At 43.4% G+C, this 18,548-nt stretch overlaps 1 protein-coding gene across 8 annotated transcripts in view; it reads left to right on the top strand.

The window, feature by feature from the left end:
- SHANK2 (SH3 and multiple ankyrin repeat domains 2) overlaps positions 1 to 18,548 on the top strand; it is a 1,084,923-nt gene that overhangs the window by 357,422 nt on the left and 708,953 nt on the right. For all 8 annotated transcript variants that reach the window (XM_077462543.1, XM_077462526.1, XM_077462535.1 and 5 more), the window contains exon 8: positions 2,332 to 2,448. In XM_077462543.1, coding sequence (XP_077318669.1) covers positions 2,332 to 2,448 — 117 coding nt within the window. The remainder of the gene's footprint in view (positions 1 to 2,331; positions 2,449 to 18,548) is intronic.

Raw genomic sequence — 18,548 nt, 5'->3', positions numbered from 1 at the left:
CATGGTCGAGTTGCCAGAAAGAAGCCTTAACTGCAAATTTCAGTGTACCAGAAGCTGTGAGGTGTGTCAAGGTGTTGTTGGGCATATTGTAACTGGGCTTTTTCATGGCATTGATGCAATATGGGCTTCTTTTGGCATGATCAATAATATTTTCAATATCAATGCTAAAGTTTCATGATTTCTGCCAGAGTATGCAAACTTTTGCGCACAACTGTACACAAGACAACTACTATTTTCAGTAGGAGTTAGCAATGGAAACCCAAATGTTTCTTTAAGGAAAGATTTAAGCAGCCCATACATTAGTTCGTTTTTTTTTTATTTGACCAGCTCATAAAGAGTCACGCTATAAATGAAATCGATATAAACATAACGTATAAATACAGTGCACAAATTAGATGCAAAAAGTTAATCAAGTCCAGTGGAAAATACTATGAGAAAAATAAAGTCCAGTAAGCATAACTGTGAAAAATATTAACAATAAAATAAATTAAAAAAATACAATTAAAGTAAAATAAGATGAAATAAAGTGAAAAAATTGGGGTATATATATTTTTATATTTTTAAAATTCTTTAACCAGTTCCCGACCGCCAACTGTACATTTACGTCGACACAATGGCACGGACAAGTGGGCGGCCGCCGCAAACTCCGTCAGTCATAGAGACATAGAGTCCGTGGGTATACCCACGATCGTCTCATTGTGAGGAAGAATGGGGAAATGCTGATGTAAACAAGCATTTCCGCATTCTGCCTAATGACACTGATCACCGCTCCCTGTAATCGGGAGCAGTGATCAGTGTCGTGTCACACATAGCCCCTCCCCCCACAATAAGAATCCCTCTCTAGGACACACTTAAACCCCTACAGCGCCACCTAGTGTTAACCCCTTCACTGCCACTGTAATCAACTGTAATCAATGCATTTTTAATTGCACTGATCGCTGTATAAATGTGAATGGTCCCAAAATAGCGCCAAAAGTGTCCGATGTGTCCGCCATAATGTCGCGGTCATTATAAAAATCGCTGATCGCCACCATTAATAATAAAACTATCCACTATTTTGTAGCACCTATAACTTTTGCGCAAACCAATCAATAAACAAAGAAGAATACATATCGACCTAAACTAAGGAAAACATTTTTTTAATATATTTTTTGGGGATATTTATTATAGCAAAAGTAAAAAATAATGTGTGTTTTCAAAATTGTCGCTATTTTTTTGTTTATAGCGCAAAAAATCAAAACCGCAGAGGTGATCAAATGCCACCAAAAGAAAGCTCTATTTGTGGGGAAAAAAAGGACGTCAATTTTGTTTGGGAGCCATGTCGCATAACTGCGCCATGTCGGTTAAGGCGACGCAGTGCCGCATTACAAAAAGTGCTCTGGTCTTTGGCCAGCCAAATGGTCCGGGGCTTAAGTGGTTAAAGGGTGACTTTTTTTTTCCCCCCAAAAAATCACTATATTGTGACATTGTGAAAGGCAAGGTTATTGATGGACGTTATGTTTCACCTCGCATGCATTTATTTGCAGAGAACTAAGGTGGCATCCGGTCCGGGTTTTACCAGTCACCTTGGCAGGGTTGGTTCTGATCCACTTGTGTCCACCAACGGGTGGTATAAATAAAGCAGGACTGGAGCAAAGGATTGCTCTTGGCCTGGGACTCAGGAAGCCCTGAGAGAGCTACTGATCTGAAGTTTCCTTTGTGAGAGGAAGAAAAGGTTTACATTTTCTTTGTTTTGTGGGTGACTGGGAGAAACCCTTCACCTGTAAGGAACCTGAAGTGTTTAGTTAGTGCCTGGATGGCAAGGATTTATTTTCTGTTTTGTTTGATTTTTTTTTTATGCAACCTTTTAAATTTGGCTACAAGTCAGCTTTTTCCCAGGGAAGGTGACCCCCATTTGAGCTAACCCCCCACAATATATATATATATATATATATATATATATATATATATATATATATATATATAATATATAAATTTGTAATGTTTGGCGGTTCTAAGCAATTTTATGGCAAAAAAATAACAGATTTTTACTTGCAAACAAGTGTCAGAAAAAGGCCAGCTCCTTAAGTGGTTAGAGTGGGGAAGGGTTATAAGGAATGTTTTTATTGCTGTTTTTGTTTTCTGCATCAGTGACAAAAACTGGAAGTGAGGGGAAGTTTCTCGATTGGACACCCCGAGAGTAGGGGTTTGGTTTAGGTTTGGAGCTACCTTTTGGGTTTTAGGCAAAACACACATTTTCACGATTTGTCGAAACGTCATTTCTAGCCAAAAATTCAAGCTTGTTACAACTTTGTTTTTCATTTTGGAACTAAACAGTGTGTTTCTTCACAGGCATGCCGAAACGGTTACTATCAACATTTAGAGCACCTTCTGTTTTACGGTGCCAACATGGGAGCACAAAATGCATCTGGGAACACTGCGCTGCACATCTGTGCCCTCTACAACCAGGTCAGTAGTGCTTGTCATTAGAAAGGTAGTAATCAGTGGTTTTGTGTATATTTTCTTAATTATGGTCAGGGCTAAAAGATAAAATCCTGAAATGCATTTTCTTTTTATTTATTCAGGCACAGTGGGGAAGATAATTAGTTGATCCCCTGCAGATTTTGTCCACTTACAAAGAAATTATGGGTCTATAATTTATATAATGGATGTATGTTAAATAATAGAGATAGAATATCAACCAAAAATCCCCCAAAAAAAACACATGATACAAATGTTATGCATTGAGTTGCAGTTCAGTGAGCAAAATAAGTATCTGATCCCCTACCAACCAACAATAATTCTGGCTCCCTCAGACTGGCTACAGTATGTGCTTGTGTGGTACACAGATTAACCCTGTCAATTTTAAGAAGGTGCTCCTAACGACAATGCGTTATGTGTAGAAAAGACACCTGTCCACAGAATTTCTTACTTCCATTCAAACCCACTATCATGGGCAAGACAAAAGAGCTGTCAAAGAACGTCAGGGACAAGACTGTAGACCTGCACATGGCTGGAATGGGCTACAAGCTTGGTTAGAAGGAGATAACTGTTGGAGCGATTATTTGCAAATGGAAGAAATACAAAATAACCATCAATTGCCCTCGGTCTGGAGCTCCATGCAAGATTTTGCCCCATGGGGTTAGGATGATCAATAAAAAAGTGAGGGATCAGCCCAGAACTACACAGGAGGAGCCTGTGAATGATCTCAAGGCACCACAGTCACCAAACAAAGCATTGGTAACAATATGCCGCCATGGATTGAAATCCTGCAGCCCCCACAAGATCCCCCTCTTCAAGTAGGCACAAATCCTAACCTGGTGGTAGCCAACTACAATAAACATCTTAAGGCGCCTCTAAGTGTAGAAGTTAAAAACAGTTTAATATCCCCAGCGGGATTAAAAACACTCACAAGATCAGGAGATACAGAAGGCATATCATTATAAATTGTAGGTCATCCAACATCAGGAGGGTCCACAGTGTGTTGAAAAACTCCCAGGACTGTTTGTATATATTGTAACACAGATTCCAATCAATTCATCAGCGGAGTATCCAGAACCCTGGGGACACCGCCGGAAATGACGCAATCGGGTCCAAAGGGAAGGGAGTCCCAGATGTGATGTCAGTACTAAGGGACAGCAGCCAGCCTGGACCGCAAACCGTATGTGGTCATAAGAAAAGCATCTATCTAGTTCCTTTATCAACCTATGACTACAGATATAACCATGCATGATTTATACTCTCTGAGCCCGCCGTGGGCGGAAACAAGGACAAAAGAAAAAAAGAAATCAGGAATCGCATATAGCGTTCTCTTTAGGTGATGGAAATATTACACATCACAGGAAAAAAATCTGTGGAAAATCAATGGAAATAAAATCGAAAAATTGAAAATATAAAGAAAATGAAAAAGAAAATGGAAATAAAAATAAATAAGAATATAAGAATAATAAAAATAGAAATAATAAATTATAAAAATAAAGACATAAGTATATACGCATATAGGTCTAACTGGACTTTAAATTAATTCACCAATCAAGAAAAAATACATTGTCATGAAAAGAAGAGATTTAGAAAATAAAATTTATAAAAGGGCAGAGGGGAAAAAAAATTCTGCCCTTTTTCTCCTCTGCCCTTTTAGAAATTTTACATTTTATATAATGGTCAGCATCACTTGAAAGCCTAAGGAGGTATGTCTTGTCATTGTTTCACTTGCAGTGTGTGATGTGGCGTTGCCATGCTACAGGATGACACCTTTGGATAGCTTTCCTCAACCTTTTTCCTTGATATTTTGCCTCAACTTTGTGAATAAAACACAATCATATGTTGCATTGATGGTTAAACCCTTCTGGAGGTAGTCCACCAGCAGAACTCCCTTCTTATCCCAAAAAACCATTGCCATTTGCCTCTGCACTGACCTTTGCACACAGAACTTCTTTGGATTGGGTGGATTGTCTCAGGATCATAACATGTCAGAAACCATGAAACAGACAGAGACAGAAGTACAATCAAATCACACTTGTTTATTAATAAAAATAAAAGGTAAATAGAGTAAAGCGTAGTCAAGCATAGCCAGAGTCCAGTAGCCAGATTGGGTAGTCAGCCAGTCCAAAGTTCATTAACCAGATCGGGTAATCAGTAGACATGTGCAGAGTAAAATATTTTGTTTCGGAATTTCGTTTTCGTCTGAAAACTTAATTTATTTAGTTACTCCCGAAATTCGTTTTTATTTATTTCGTTTTTCGTTCAAAAATTGCATTTGTCCGAAAATCCACATGAATCACGGTCGAATCTGTCTTTGAAGGCTTATGGTGTCTGTCGAAAGTATAAAGAAGATTCGACGGAGCTAGTATATAGCATACTTTAGAACCCTATTTAAGTCTATGGGACTCCAACGTTCAAAATCTAAAGTGCTCATTTTAAAGGCTAATTTGCAAGTTACTGTCCTAAAAAGTGTTTGGGGACCTGGGTCCTGCCCCAGGGGACATGGATCAATGCAAAAAAAAGTTTTAAAAACGGCCGTTTTTTCGGGAGCAGTGATTTTAATAATGATTAAAGTGAAACAATAAAAGTGTAATATTCCTTTAAATTTCGTAGGGGGGGGGTTGTCTATAGTATGCCTGTGAAGGGGCGCATGTTTCCCGTGCTTAGAATTGTCCCTGCACAAAGTGTCATTTATGCAGGAAAAAAAGTCCTTTAAAATCACTCGCAGCTATTATGAATTGTCGGCTCCGTAATACAGAGAACACTCATTGAAAGTCATTGATAAAAAAATAAATAAATAAATAAATAAAAAAAGCGTGGGGGTCCCCCAAATTCAATTACCAGGCCCTTCAGGTCTGGTATGGATATTAAGGGGAACCCTGCCTCAAATTTAAGAAAAAATTTGACGTGGGGTTCCCCCTAAATATCCATAACCAGACCCTTCAGGTCTGGTATGGATATTAAGGGGAACCCCGCATCAAATTTAAAAAAAAATTGACGTGGGGTTCCCCCTAAAAATCCATACCAGACCCTTTATCCGAGCACGCAACCTGGCAGGCCGCAGGAAAAGAGGGGGGGACGAGAGAGCGGCCCCCCCTCCCTCCTGAACCGTACCAGGCCACATGCCCTCAACATTGGGAGGATGCTTTGGGGGTCTGTGACCCCTCAAAGCACCTTGTCCCCATGTTGATGAAGACAAGGGCCTCATCCCCACAACCCTGGCCGGTGGTTGTGGAGGTCTGCGGGCGGGGGGCTTATCAGAATCTGGAAGCCCCCTTTAACAAGGGGACCCCCAGATCCCGGCCCCCCCCCTGTTTGAAATGGTAAGGGGGTACAAAAGTACCCCTACCATTTCACAAAGAAAGTGTAAAAAATGGTTAAATAAAACAAACACACTTTTGAAAAATTCCTTTATTAAAAATAAAAAAATAAAAAAAAGATTCCAGCGGCGGTAATCCACTCTTGCTATCCAGCGACGGACGGTCATCTCTCCAGCGATGTCTCATATCATCCAGCGCAGCGATCCATCCTTCTGTCTCCGTGGAGGAGACACTGCAAGGATTCCGGCGGATGACGTTTCTTATATACGGAGGGCGGGGCCACCCGTCACCTGACCCCGCCCCCCTCTGACGCAAGGGGAAACCCGGGGTTCCCCGTGACGTATGGGTGACCCCGCCCCCCTCTGATGTAACGGAAACCTGCCTGTGTTACATCAGAGGGGTGCGGGTCACCCCTACGTCACAGGGAACCCCGGGTTTCCCCTTGCGTCAGAGGGGGGCGGGGTCAGGTGACGGGTGGCCCCGCCCTCCGTATATTAGAAACGTCAGCCGCCGGAATCCTTGCAGTGTCTCCTCCACGAAGACAGAAGAAGGACGGAGGATTCGCTGCGCTGGATGAGATGAGACATCGCTGGAGAGATGACCGTCCGTCGCTGGATAGCAAGAGTGGATTACCGCCGCTGGAATCTTTTTTTTATTTTTTTATTTTTAATAAAGGAATTTTTCAAAAGTGTGTTTGTTTTATTTAACCATTTTTTACACTTTCTTTGTGAAATGGTAGGGGTACTTTTGTACCCCCTTACCATTTCAAACAGGGGGGGGGCCGGGATCTGGGGGTCCCCTTGTTAAAGGGGGCTTCCAGATTCTGATAAGCCCCCCGCCCGCAGACCTCCACAACCACCGGCCAGGGTTGTGGGGATGAGGCCCTTGTCTTCATCAACATGGGGACAAGGTGCTTTGAGGGGTCACAGACCCCCAAAGCATCCTCCCAATGTTGAGGGCATGTGGCCTGGTACGGTTCAGGAGGGAGGGGGGGCCGCTCTCTCGTCCCCCCCTCTTTTCCTGCGGCCTGCCAGGTTGCGTGCTCGGATAAAGGGTCTGGTATGGATTTTTAGGGGGAACCCCACGTCAATTTTTTTTTAAATTTGATGCGGGGTTCCCCTTAATATCCATACCAGACCTGAAGGGTCTGGTTATGGATATTTAGGGGGAACCCCACGTCAAATTCTTTCTTAAATTTGAGGCAGGGTTCCCCTTAATATCCATACCAGACCTGAAGGGCCTGGTAATTGAATTTGGGGGACCCCCACGCTTTTTTTTAAATTTATTTATTTATTTTTTTATCAATGACTTTCAATGAGTGTTCTCTGTATTACGGGAGCCGACAATTCATTATAGCTGCGAGTGATTTTAAAGGACTTTTTTTCCTGCATAAATGACACTTTGTGCAGGGACAATTCTAAGCACGGGAAACATGCGCCCCTTCACAGGCATACTATAGACAACCCCCCCCCCTACGAAATTTAAAGGAATATTACACTTTTATTGTTTCACTTTAATCATTATTAAAATCACTGCTCCCGAAAAAACGGCCGTTTTTAAAACTTTTTTTTGCATTGATCCATGTCCCCTGGGGCAGGACCCGGGTCCCCAAACACTTTTTAGGACAGTAACTTGCAGAATCTTTTCTCTCTGTCAAATCTTTTTTCTCTGTCGAATATTTTCTCTATATAATCTTGGACTAATAGAGGTAAGGTTAGGCACATTCGAACACAGGTTCTATAGACACAGATTGTTGTCAGAGTCATGTCGAATCTCCTATTCTATATCGAACTGTTGTAACAATGAAAACGAAAATAAAGCATTTATTTATGTCGGATCTTTCGTTTTTCGGATTTTGTGCTTTCGTTATCGTTTGTCAAAACGAAAACGAAAATAGCTGAAATTCGGACGAAAATGCATTCGGACGAAAACGAATGCACATGTCTAGTAATCAGCCAGGCCAGAAGTCAGGGATCCAAGGAGGGCAACTGCAAGCAGGATAAGAAGCCAGGAGGGATGTCAGCAAGCCAGTCTTTGAATCAAACCTGCAGGAGATGGTTCCTTGTGATGTGACCAATGCGAAGGCAAAGGAAAAAGTGAGCTGGAAGGCTTCAAATAGGCAGGTCAGACGAGAATCATCGGGAACAGCTGGTAACTGTGGAAAGAGAAAAGAGGTGGCAATTAGCCGACAGCTGAGCGGCCAGCCCAGAGGAGGAAGGGCTAAGCCAGCCCTGACAGTACCCCCCTCAATGACCCCTCTCTGGTGGAGGGCCACCGAGTTTGAGGGGAAACCATCTATGGAACCCGCGGAGGAGAACAGGGGCATGTACGTCAGAGGATGAAACCCAGGAGCGTTCCTCCGGACCGTACCCCTTCCAATGCACCAGGTACTGTATGCGCCCACGGAACCTATGGGAGTCAACAATGGATTGTACCTCCTACTCCTCATGGTTCTCAACCTGAATAGGGTGAGGACATGGCACCGAGGTGGTAAATCGGTTACAGACCAACGGTTTCAATAAGGAGACATGAAACACATTTGAGATGCGCATACTAGGAGGAAGGTCCAACGCGTAAGCTACTGGGTTAATCCTGCGAAGGATACGGAAAGGCCCAATAAACCTGAGGTGCAAACTTTAGTGAGGGAACACGAAGCCGGAGGTTGCAAGATGACAGCCAGATCCTGTCCCCAACCCGGTAGGAAGGCGCAGGCAGGCGTCTGCGGTCAGCATGGAGTCTATACCTATCATTAGCATGACGCAAAGCCTCCTGGACTCGTACCCAAGTGGAACGAAGACCACGGAGATGCTCCTCTAATGCAGGAATACTCTGCGCAACAAACGAGTCAGGCAACATGGAAGGTTGGAAACCATAATTCGCCATAAATGGAGACAATCGGGAGGCAGAATTCAAGGCACTGTTGTGAGCAAACTCTGCCCAAGGTAATAGGTCAGTTGCTATGATGGTCAGAAATATAGCAACATAGGATTTGCTCCAAGGACTGATTGGCTCGTTCTGCAGCCCCATTAGACTGCGGGTGATACGCAGAAGAGAACGCAAGCTGGATTCCCAACTGTGCACAAAAGGCTGGCCAGAACCGGGAGAGAAACTGACTGCCCCTATCTGAGACAATCACCTTGGGTAGCCCATGTAAGTGAAAAATCTCCCGAGCAAAAATGGAAGCCAGTTCCTTAGAGGTGGGCAACTTCTTAAGTGGAATACAATGACACATCTTTGAGAACCGGTCAACCACCATAAGGATAACAGTGTTGCCTTGGGAGTTGGGCAATTCCACAATGAAATCCATAGACAGGTGAGTCCAGGGCCTCTCTCCATTGGGTATGGGTTGTAGGAGGCCCACTGGAAGGTGTCGAGGAGTCTTACTCTGAGCACACACGGGACAGGCAACTACGAGGGCAGTAACATCAGACTAGGCCACCAGAATTGTTGGGAGATGGCCCAAATGAGTTGATTCTTCCCAGGATGGCCAGCTGGTAAGTCTGGAGCACTGCAGTACAGAGACTCTCTGGGACAAAGCAGCGGTCACAAGGTTTCAGGAGGAGCATGGACCTGAGCAGCAAGAATTTTGTCACCCAAAGGAGAAGTAAGACTGGTGCGAACCGTAGCCAAGATACGATCAGGAGGAATCATAGGAACTGGAACCGACTCCAACTTGTAAGTAGAGGAAAATTGTCGTGACAAGGCATCAGCCCTTACATTCTTAGTACCGGGTAAGAATGAGACAATGTAATTAAAGCTCGACAAGAGCCCATCGCGCCCTTCTGGGAGAGAGTCGCTTAGCCTTAGACAAGAATGTAAGATTCTTATGGTTAGTAAGAATAAGAACGGGCACAGTGGTATCTTCAAGGAGATGTCTCCATTCTTTCAGGGCTAAAATGATCGCTAATGGCTCTCTGTCACCAATCTCATAATTGCACTCAGCAGGTGACAATTTTTTGGAAAAGTAGCCACACGGATGCATAGCGCTCTCAAAGTTAGGATGTTGAGACCGAAGGGTGCCAACTCCAGTCTCAGAAGCATCAACTTCTAGGATAAAAGGCAACATAGGATCAGCCAACATAGGAGCAGAAACAAAGGCAGCCTTGAGAGTCTCAAAGGCCTTAATGGACTCCGGAGACCAACTCTGTGGGTTACCGTCCTTTCTGGTCATATCAGTCAGAGGCTTGACCAGAGACGAGAAGTTACGAATAAACTTACGATAGTTGACAAAGCCCAGGAAATGCTGCAAAGGACGTAAACCCACGGGTTGAGGCCAATGTAGGACTGCCAACAGTTTCTCTGGGTCCATCGAAAAACCAGCAGTGGAAATGACATAGCCCAGGAATGTAACCTGTTCACGATGGAACTCGCACTTCTCCAGTTTACAATAGAGATTGTTCTCTCTTAGTTTCTGAAGTACACGACAGACATCTGTGTGGTGGCTCTCCAGGGACTTGGAAAATATGAGGATATCATCGAGATAAACCACCACACACAATTGCAACAAATCTCGGAGGACATCGTTAATAAATTCCTGGAAAACTGCCGGGGCGTTACAAAGGCCAAAAGGCATTACCCAGTATTCATAATGGCCTGTTCTGGTATTAAACGCAGTTTTCCACTCGTCGCCCTCCTTAATGCACACGAGATTGTATGCCCCTCTCAGGTCAAGCTTTGTGAAAACCGTTGGTCCCTTGAGGCGGTCAAATAACTCTGTAATCAATGGAATCGGGTAGGCATTCTTAATCGTGACATGATTGAGACCCCTATCATCTATACAAGGTCTCAGTTCACCGCTCTTCTTTTTCACAAAGAAGAAACCAGCACCAGCAGGAGACGAGGACTTGCAGATGAAACCTCGAGAAAGTGCTTCAGCAACATACTCCTCCATGGCCTTATCCTCCAAGACCGACAAAGGGTAAACCCGGCCACGAGGCGGTATGGCACCAGGTTGAAGGTCGATTGTGCAATCATAAGGCCGGTGTGGAGGCAAACTACCGGCTTGACCTTTATCAAAGACATCGCCAAAATCACGGTACTCCTCTGGCAGGGAGGGGAGTGAAGCAGTGCACAGGACCTTGGATACCTTCAGGAAGCATGTCTCACTGCATTGTGGTGACCAGGAGAGAACCTCAGCACGGAGCCAATCAAAAGAGGGGTTGTGCCTCTGTAACCAAGGATAACCAATAACCAGCGTAAATATGGGTGAGGAAATAACTTGGAATTGGATTATCTCATGGTGAAGAGCCCCTACGGCCATGGACAACGGAACCGTCTTATGAGTCACATGGGCAGGCTGTAAAGGTCTCCTGTCAAGAGTCTCAATGGCAAGTGGAGTGTCACGCAGCTGCAGCGGAATCAAGTGCTGCAAAACAAATGCAGCATCAATGAACAGGCCTGCAGCCTCAGAGTCGATTAGAGCTTGTATCTCAATGGATGACTCAGCCCAAGAAAGGGTGACCAAAACCAGGAGCTTATCCTTCTGGATAACTGGGGACGAAACAACGCCACCTAAGGTCTGTCCATGACAGGACCTCAAGGTTCGGGCATTCCCTGGACGGGTAGGACAAGACTTCAAAAAGTGACCTGCCTGGCCACAATAAAGGCACAATCTCTCCAGTACACTCTGCAATTTACAGCTTCTCAATTTTTCTGGATAAGGCTCAATACTTATCAGCACCCCCTCGTATATATGAAATCTTGCATATTAAAATGATATTCTCATTTTCAGCCAGCAAGCAGACCTCTAGGCTTCAGAAGGTTATCATCTATGGCAGTCCACATATTTCTTTTTTTATGTCATGCCAATATGCCTTTACATTTTTCAGACTTTGGCTTGGATTTCTTTACAGAGAATGTATAAAGTGCAGTGCTGCTGAAAAAAGCTTTCCTGCTGCTGAAATTTGATTGTAACTTTTGGAGTTGAGTAAGAACTTATCCCCTATTGTACTAGGGGCTGAGTCTAATGCCGCAAACACATGATCAAACTATTCGGTGGACAGTCCGGCCGTGTCTGGGCTCCGGCCGATTTTTTTTCCCCAAAAGTCCAGCTGACTTAGAAAGTAGTTTTGACTCAAAAATTGTCCGCCGGACTGCGAGTCCGGCCGACAATCTGACCGTGTATGTGCTAGTCCGCCGGACTTTTGAAATGAATGGACTTTCCCGCACACAGAGAATAGTCTGTTCATTTTGATCGTGGCTCCAGGTAGCCGGGACTAGCGCAGGAGGTCAATGTCACCGCCTTTGGCGCCGAGATTGGCATATCGCTGGCCCCGTCACCTGGTATGGACTTAAAGGGGAAGCCCTATGCCGAAAATACGGCGTGGGGGTCCCCCTCAGAGTCCATATCAGACCCTTATCTGAGCATGCCGCCCAGCTGGTCAGGAAAGGGGGTGGGGACGAGCGAGCACCCCCCCCCTCCTGAGCCGTACCAGGCCGCGTGCCCTCAACATGGGGGGGTGCTTTGGGAAGGGGGGGCCGCGTTGTGTGTGGGCAGGTCCGCTTGTTCGGAAAGTCCGGCGGAACTCCGCTTCAAAGTCCGGCGCATTGTCCGCCGGGCTAAGTCAGCCAGACAGTCTGATTGTGTGTACGCGGCATAAGAATTTCTGTAGGCAGAAGAAGCACTAAGAACGTCATAGTCAGGCGTGAGTCAAATACGGTATGCTTTCAGGTGCTTCTGAGAGTCTTTGCCTGTAACTACTCAATGAATTGCTTTTAACAGCTTGAGTTGCATCAAGCGGTTTTGAGTTGCTTTGACATTGACTTTCTGTATGTGGTAAGGAAGAGCAGCCCAGACACTAAAACATTTCATATAGGCAATCCCTAAAACTCACAGGTAAGTTTTAAACTGGTCATTAAAACCAGACAGAAGAATGAGGAGGGTCAGGGTGATGCAACAACAGGTAAAACATTTTAAAAAACAGTGATTGTTTGATGTAACAGCTCAGAGTAAATATTTTACTGATTTGATTATAGAAATTTGGCAGCAATGTGTTAATACTGTTTGCACATCATCATCATTGCTCTGCCTCATACATAATAATTGACCATCATGATAGAAGCACAAAGAGGTGTAAACAAATCTTGCATATTAAAAAGCACTTTTTAGCAATAGAAATGGCAGTGAAGACCTGTCACTCTCTTTGTTTTAATACACAATAGAGAGGACTTAAATTCTTTGACTTATACAATGCAGATGTAAATACAGCTGTCCCAAAACATAAAAAATGTACATTCTTCTCTGTATCTTCAGGAGTATTGGGATGACATGAAAAATGTTTGCCGTCTGTGGGATCTAGTTCCTTTTTTCTAAAGCAAGCCATATATAATATATGGGCAGTGGTACAGTATCTTTTAAAAAAAAAATATTAAAAGAAATAAAAATAGCAATTTCGATTCGAAGTCATATTGTAATTAAATGTTGTTAAACGTTACCTTTGCTTTTAAATCTGCCACACTATAATTTTCTGTAAAATGCAATATGGCTACCTGGAGATGTTTTGTACATAGAATGTGTACAGAACATCCCGCAGATCATTTCCAGCTTGTGTGATTGGCTCACTGATTTTTCCAGAAGTCTGCACTAAGATACAAGTCAGATTTTTGGCACCCCCTGCAACATGTAATTTTTGGTGAGATACTCCCAATATGAAATCACAAAGGGATGCAGACCCTGCAGTTTTCCTCATTAGAGCCCTACAGCTGCAGCAGCTGATTGATCATTTTGAAACCACGCTCATTAGAATTACTCAGCCCAGGGGCAAACCGTGATTTCTTTAGAACAACAAAAGCTAGGAATCTGCAGCAAAATGTGTTAAAATCTCTCCAATGTACATAGATCACCCAGAGGGGAATGCTTTTTTTTTCTCAACAAAAGTAGAGTTACGCCTTAAGTATTAAAACATTTCTTTAGGGACAGTGTGATCCCACAGATGCTGAATACAGGTGTAACATCAGAATAGCACCAAGAACGATTTTTGTAAGACAAAAGAATATTCCCAAGCTGCCAAGGCAGATAGAATCAATGTGATGGCAGAACACATAGCACTAACTATCACTTTATGGGAAGCCATCACAAAGGAAGCCTACTCAGGACAAGGAAGTATTGTCCTCCTGTCTAGGAAGCATACAGTAGACTGACAATTCCTTTTACTCAGCTAAACCACTTCATCATAAGGCATAATGCTTTCCCGTCTGGAAAGGTCTTGCTGCATATCTAGTGATCTGTAATCTTCTTTTTAAACCCTTTTTTTAATTATGTAACCACCGATATAGAACCAACATATTCAGTGTCCTTGTGCAGGTAGAATATTAAAGGCACATCAGTCCTTTGCTAAGTGATACTGCAATTACCCAAACTGTCATGTAATGAGCCATTTTTAGAATTAACATAATAGCTTGAGAGTATGAACAGCAAGGCAACCGAAAGTAGCATTGCACCTATGTAGCCCCCCTTACATAGTTACATCGTAGGTGAGGTTGAAAAAAGACAAAAGTCCATCAAGTCCAACCTATGTAGGGCACCTTCTTTACAGAGGCATTAAAGGGCAACTTTACCTTTATAATAAGCTATACCGATCCACCCCCAATCTTTGTGATCTCACTTGTTCTTAATGCTGGACAAAGTCACTAAAGGCCCCTGTATGAGAACAATTCTTTGGCTCTGAATTCAACCACTGCCCAAGTGCAAGGACTTCTTTGCAGTGTATAGATGTGGGTGAAGAGTGGCCCTTGGGATACCCTCAAAACTTTCACAGTATATAATATGCAATTGGGTTCAAAATGTAAGCAGCATGAACACTTTCAGTCTAAATGGTGTCAAAATAAAATGTCTCAGTGCTGGTCAGGTAGGAAATGAAGGTACTTGCTGACCTATACTACCTGAACATAATAAATTACACTTGGAGAATCATGAAAATACCTAATGTTTCTCCCCTGACTTTTAAGTAATCAGTATCCAGGTTGACATGACACCAAGAGGGTGTCATGTCAGCACCTACTTGATTCACCTACCAGCACCTATTTGACCCACATCTAGTATACATGGGCTTTTGTACAGCTGCACAGACTGTACAAATAGCTTGCCCACCCTTGCCTGCATCAACACTTCCCACTCCACTTTCTTAAACATGCCTTAGCAATTTTTTCTTCTTGTGGGGCAAAGAAAATAAAAACATCTTTTGGATGCTATAGCTGCTTCCCAGGATGGCTCCATACAAGTCTGAGGTCTCAGCGCATAGGTACAGCCAGTGTTTAAGATTTGTGCTTCAGGAGAAGTAAATATTACAAGTATAGTAAGAAGCTAGGGCAGAAGGTGTTAGTGCAGGTTAGTTCAAGAGGGGTGAAAATGTGGATTAGAGAAAATTATTATAACAAATACAGTTGTAACTTTCCCTTTTTTGATACCTGACACCTTACAAGGGACCCAGATGCACCTTTTGTCTGTTGGAGACGAAGCCTTACAGATGAACATTGCTTAACTTCAAAGCCATCTCCATTGGGCCAGTTTATTTCTGACAATACCTGTTTTCCACAGCAAGTACATGCTCGCTGGCCCCACATTTTTTCCTTTAAAACGTGCATAATGAATCTTATTGGTTTTACATAGTTACGTAATTAGTCAGGTTGAAAAAAGACATAAGTCTATCCAGTTCAACCACAAAAAAATAATAATAATAATAATAGTTCATACAATCCCATATACCCAATTCTATACCCACAGTTGTTCCAAAAGAAAGGCGAAAAACCCCAGCAGAGCATGAACCAATTTGCTAAAGCAGTCGAAAAAATTCCTTCCTGATCCCCCGAGAGGCAATCGGATTTTCCCCGGATCAACTTTACCTATAAATATCAGTACCCAGTTATATTATGTACACTTAGGAAATAATCCAGGCCTTTCTTAAAGCAATCTACTGAGCTGGCCAGAACCACCTCTGCAGGGAGTCTATTCCACATTTTCACAGCTCTTTCTGTGAAGAAACCTTTCCATATTTGGAGATGAAATCTCTTTTCCTCTAGATGTAAACAATGCCCCCTTGTCCTCTTTGTTGACTGTAAAGTGAATAACTCAACACCAAGTTCACTATATGGACCCCTTATATATTTGTACATGTTGATCATATGCCCCCTTAATCGCCTCTTATCAAGAGTGAATAAATTCAGTTCCTCTAATCTTTCCTCATAGCTGAGCTCCTCCATGCCTCTTATCAGTTTGGTTGCCCTTCTCTGCACTTTCTCCCGTTCCCCAATATCCTTTTTAAGAACTGGTGCCCAAAACTGAACTGCATATTCCAGATGAGGTCTTACTAATGATTTGAACAGGGGAAAAATTATATCTCTCTCTCTCCAGAGTCCATACCTCTCCTAAAACAAGAAAGCACTTTGCTCGCTTTGGAAATCGCAGCTTGGCATTGCATGCTATTATTGAGCTTATGATCTACCAAAACCCCCAGACCCTTCTCCACTATGGATTCCCCCAGTTGTACTCCCCCTAGAATGTATGATGCATGCATATTCTTAGCCCCCAAGTGCATAACTTTACATTTATCAACATTAAACCTCATCTGCCACATAGTCGCCCAATTAGACAGAGCATTGAGGTCGGCTTGTAAATTAGAGACATCCTGTAAGGACGTTATTCCACTGCATAGCTTGGTGTCATCTGCAAAGACAGAAATGTTACTTTTGATCCCAGACCCAATATCATTTATAAAGATATTAAAAAGTAAGGGTCCCGCCACTGAACCTTGGGGTACACTACTGATAACCTTAGACCATTCAGAGTAAGAATCATTAACCACTACTCTCTGAATTCTGTCTTTTAGCCAGTTTTCTATCCATTTACAAACTGATATTTCCAAACCTGTAGACTTTACCTTACACATGAGCCGTGTGTGCGGCACTGTATCGAACGCTTTTGCAAAATCATATACCACGTCCACCGCCACCCCTCTGTCCAAGGCTTTACTTACCTCCTCATAAAAATAAATCAGGTTTGTCTGACAACTTCTGTCTTTCATGAATCCATGCTGTCTGTTGCTTAAAATATTTTTTTCCTGCAAGAACCCGTCTATGTGGTCTTTTATTAATCTCTCCAGTATCTTCCCAACTATAGAAGTTAAACTAACAGGTCTGTAGTTACTTGGTAAAGACTTTGTTCCCTTTTTAAATGTAGGCACTAGTGATGGCCGAACGGTTCGCCCGGCGGTCGTTTCGCGGCGAATTTCCGACTTTCGCCGTCCGCGGGTTCGAACGCCTTTTTCCGTCGTTCGCCCCGGCGGACTTACGTGTTTAATGTATACAAGAACTTTAACCTTTCGTGACACGTTTATCATGTGTTACAGGACAACCAATTGAGACATGACAGCTCATGGACACTTGGACATTCCCCCTAACCTATAAATACACCCGATCCGGTGGCCATTTTACATTCTTTCTTCTGTCACTGTAGGGAAAGGATCCTGTGTGGAGTAGGGACAGAGAAAACGCTAGCTATTTGGTACACAAAAGTTCTTTTCAGGACTGGTATAGGTGTTAGGTCAGCAGCCTGAGTTTCTTTTGTCAGTTTAGATAAAGGGACAGAGCGCTGTATGCTGCTATTTTAGGGACAGCTCAGCCAGATTAGTCTTTCTTCATCATCATCATCATCATCATCATTAGCTGTTACTATCAGGTCCACAAAAGAGCTGTTCCAGCTAATCGTTCCAGCCTACTCTTTTTTGCCAATTTGTATAGGGACAGGCAGGAAGCAGTGTGTCAGGCAGTGAGGATAATTTTAAAGACTTGCTGTTACTATTAGTTCCACAAAGGTTCTTTTCAGGACTGGTATCAGTGGTACGGTAATAGGCTTGTACACGTATAATATTCTTTCTTCCAAATATAGAAAGAATATTATACTTGACTGCTGCCCTTCTGCTGCAGTCTGCTAATCATTCACAACTCACTTGTTCCACAAAGCTCTTTATCAGGACTGGTAACTTGGTCTGTCTAGGGTGCTACGGTACATAGGCTTGGGTGCGGTACAGTCTGCTGTTCTGTAAGGACCGCTATCGGTCCACAATACATAGGGTTGCCGTGCACTACTGCTGACCGCTGCCCTATACTGCAGCAGTCCTTCATTGGTATAGGGACTGACGTACAGTCTGCTAATCACTAACACACAACCTGCTTGGTCCACAAAAGTTCTTATAAGGACTGGTAACTTGGTATAGGGTGCTACGGTACATAGGCCTGAGTGCGTTACAGTCTGCTGTTCTGTAAGGACCGCTATCGGTCCACAATACATAGGGTTGCCGTGCACTACTGCTGACCGCTGCCCTATACTGCAGCAGTCCTTCAGCGGTATAGGGACTGACGCACAGTCTGCTAAACACTAACACACAACCTGCTTGGTCCACAAAAGTTTTTATAAGGACTGGTAACTTGGTATAGGGTGCTACGGTACATAGGCCTGAGTGCAGTACAGTCTGCTGTTCTGTAAGGACCGCTATCGGTCCACAATACATAGGGTTGCCGTGCACTACTGCTGACCGCTGCCCTATACTGCAGCAGTCCTTCATTGGTATAGGGACTGACGTACAGTCTGCTAATCACTAACACACAACCTGCTTGGTCCACAAAAGTTCTTATAAGGACTGGTAACTTGGTATAGGGTGCTACGGTACATAGGCCTGAGTGCGTTACAGTCTGCTGTTCTGTAAGGACCGCTATCGGTCCACAATACATAGGGTTGACGTGCACCACTGCTGACCGCTGCCCTATACTGCAGCA

This window comes from Lithobates pipiens, unplaced genomic scaffold (genome assembly GCF_037356315.1).
Source record: "Lithobates pipiens isolate NorthernLeopardFrog02 unplaced genomic scaffold, aLitPip1_a1.2 Scaffold_10, whole genome shotgun sequence".
Lineage (NCBI taxonomy): Eukaryota > Metazoa > Chordata > Amphibia > Anura > Ranidae > Lithobates > Lithobates pipiens.
The sequence above is the reverse complement of the archived record's forward strand: the minus strand, read 5'-3'. Positions and strand labels throughout refer to the sequence as shown.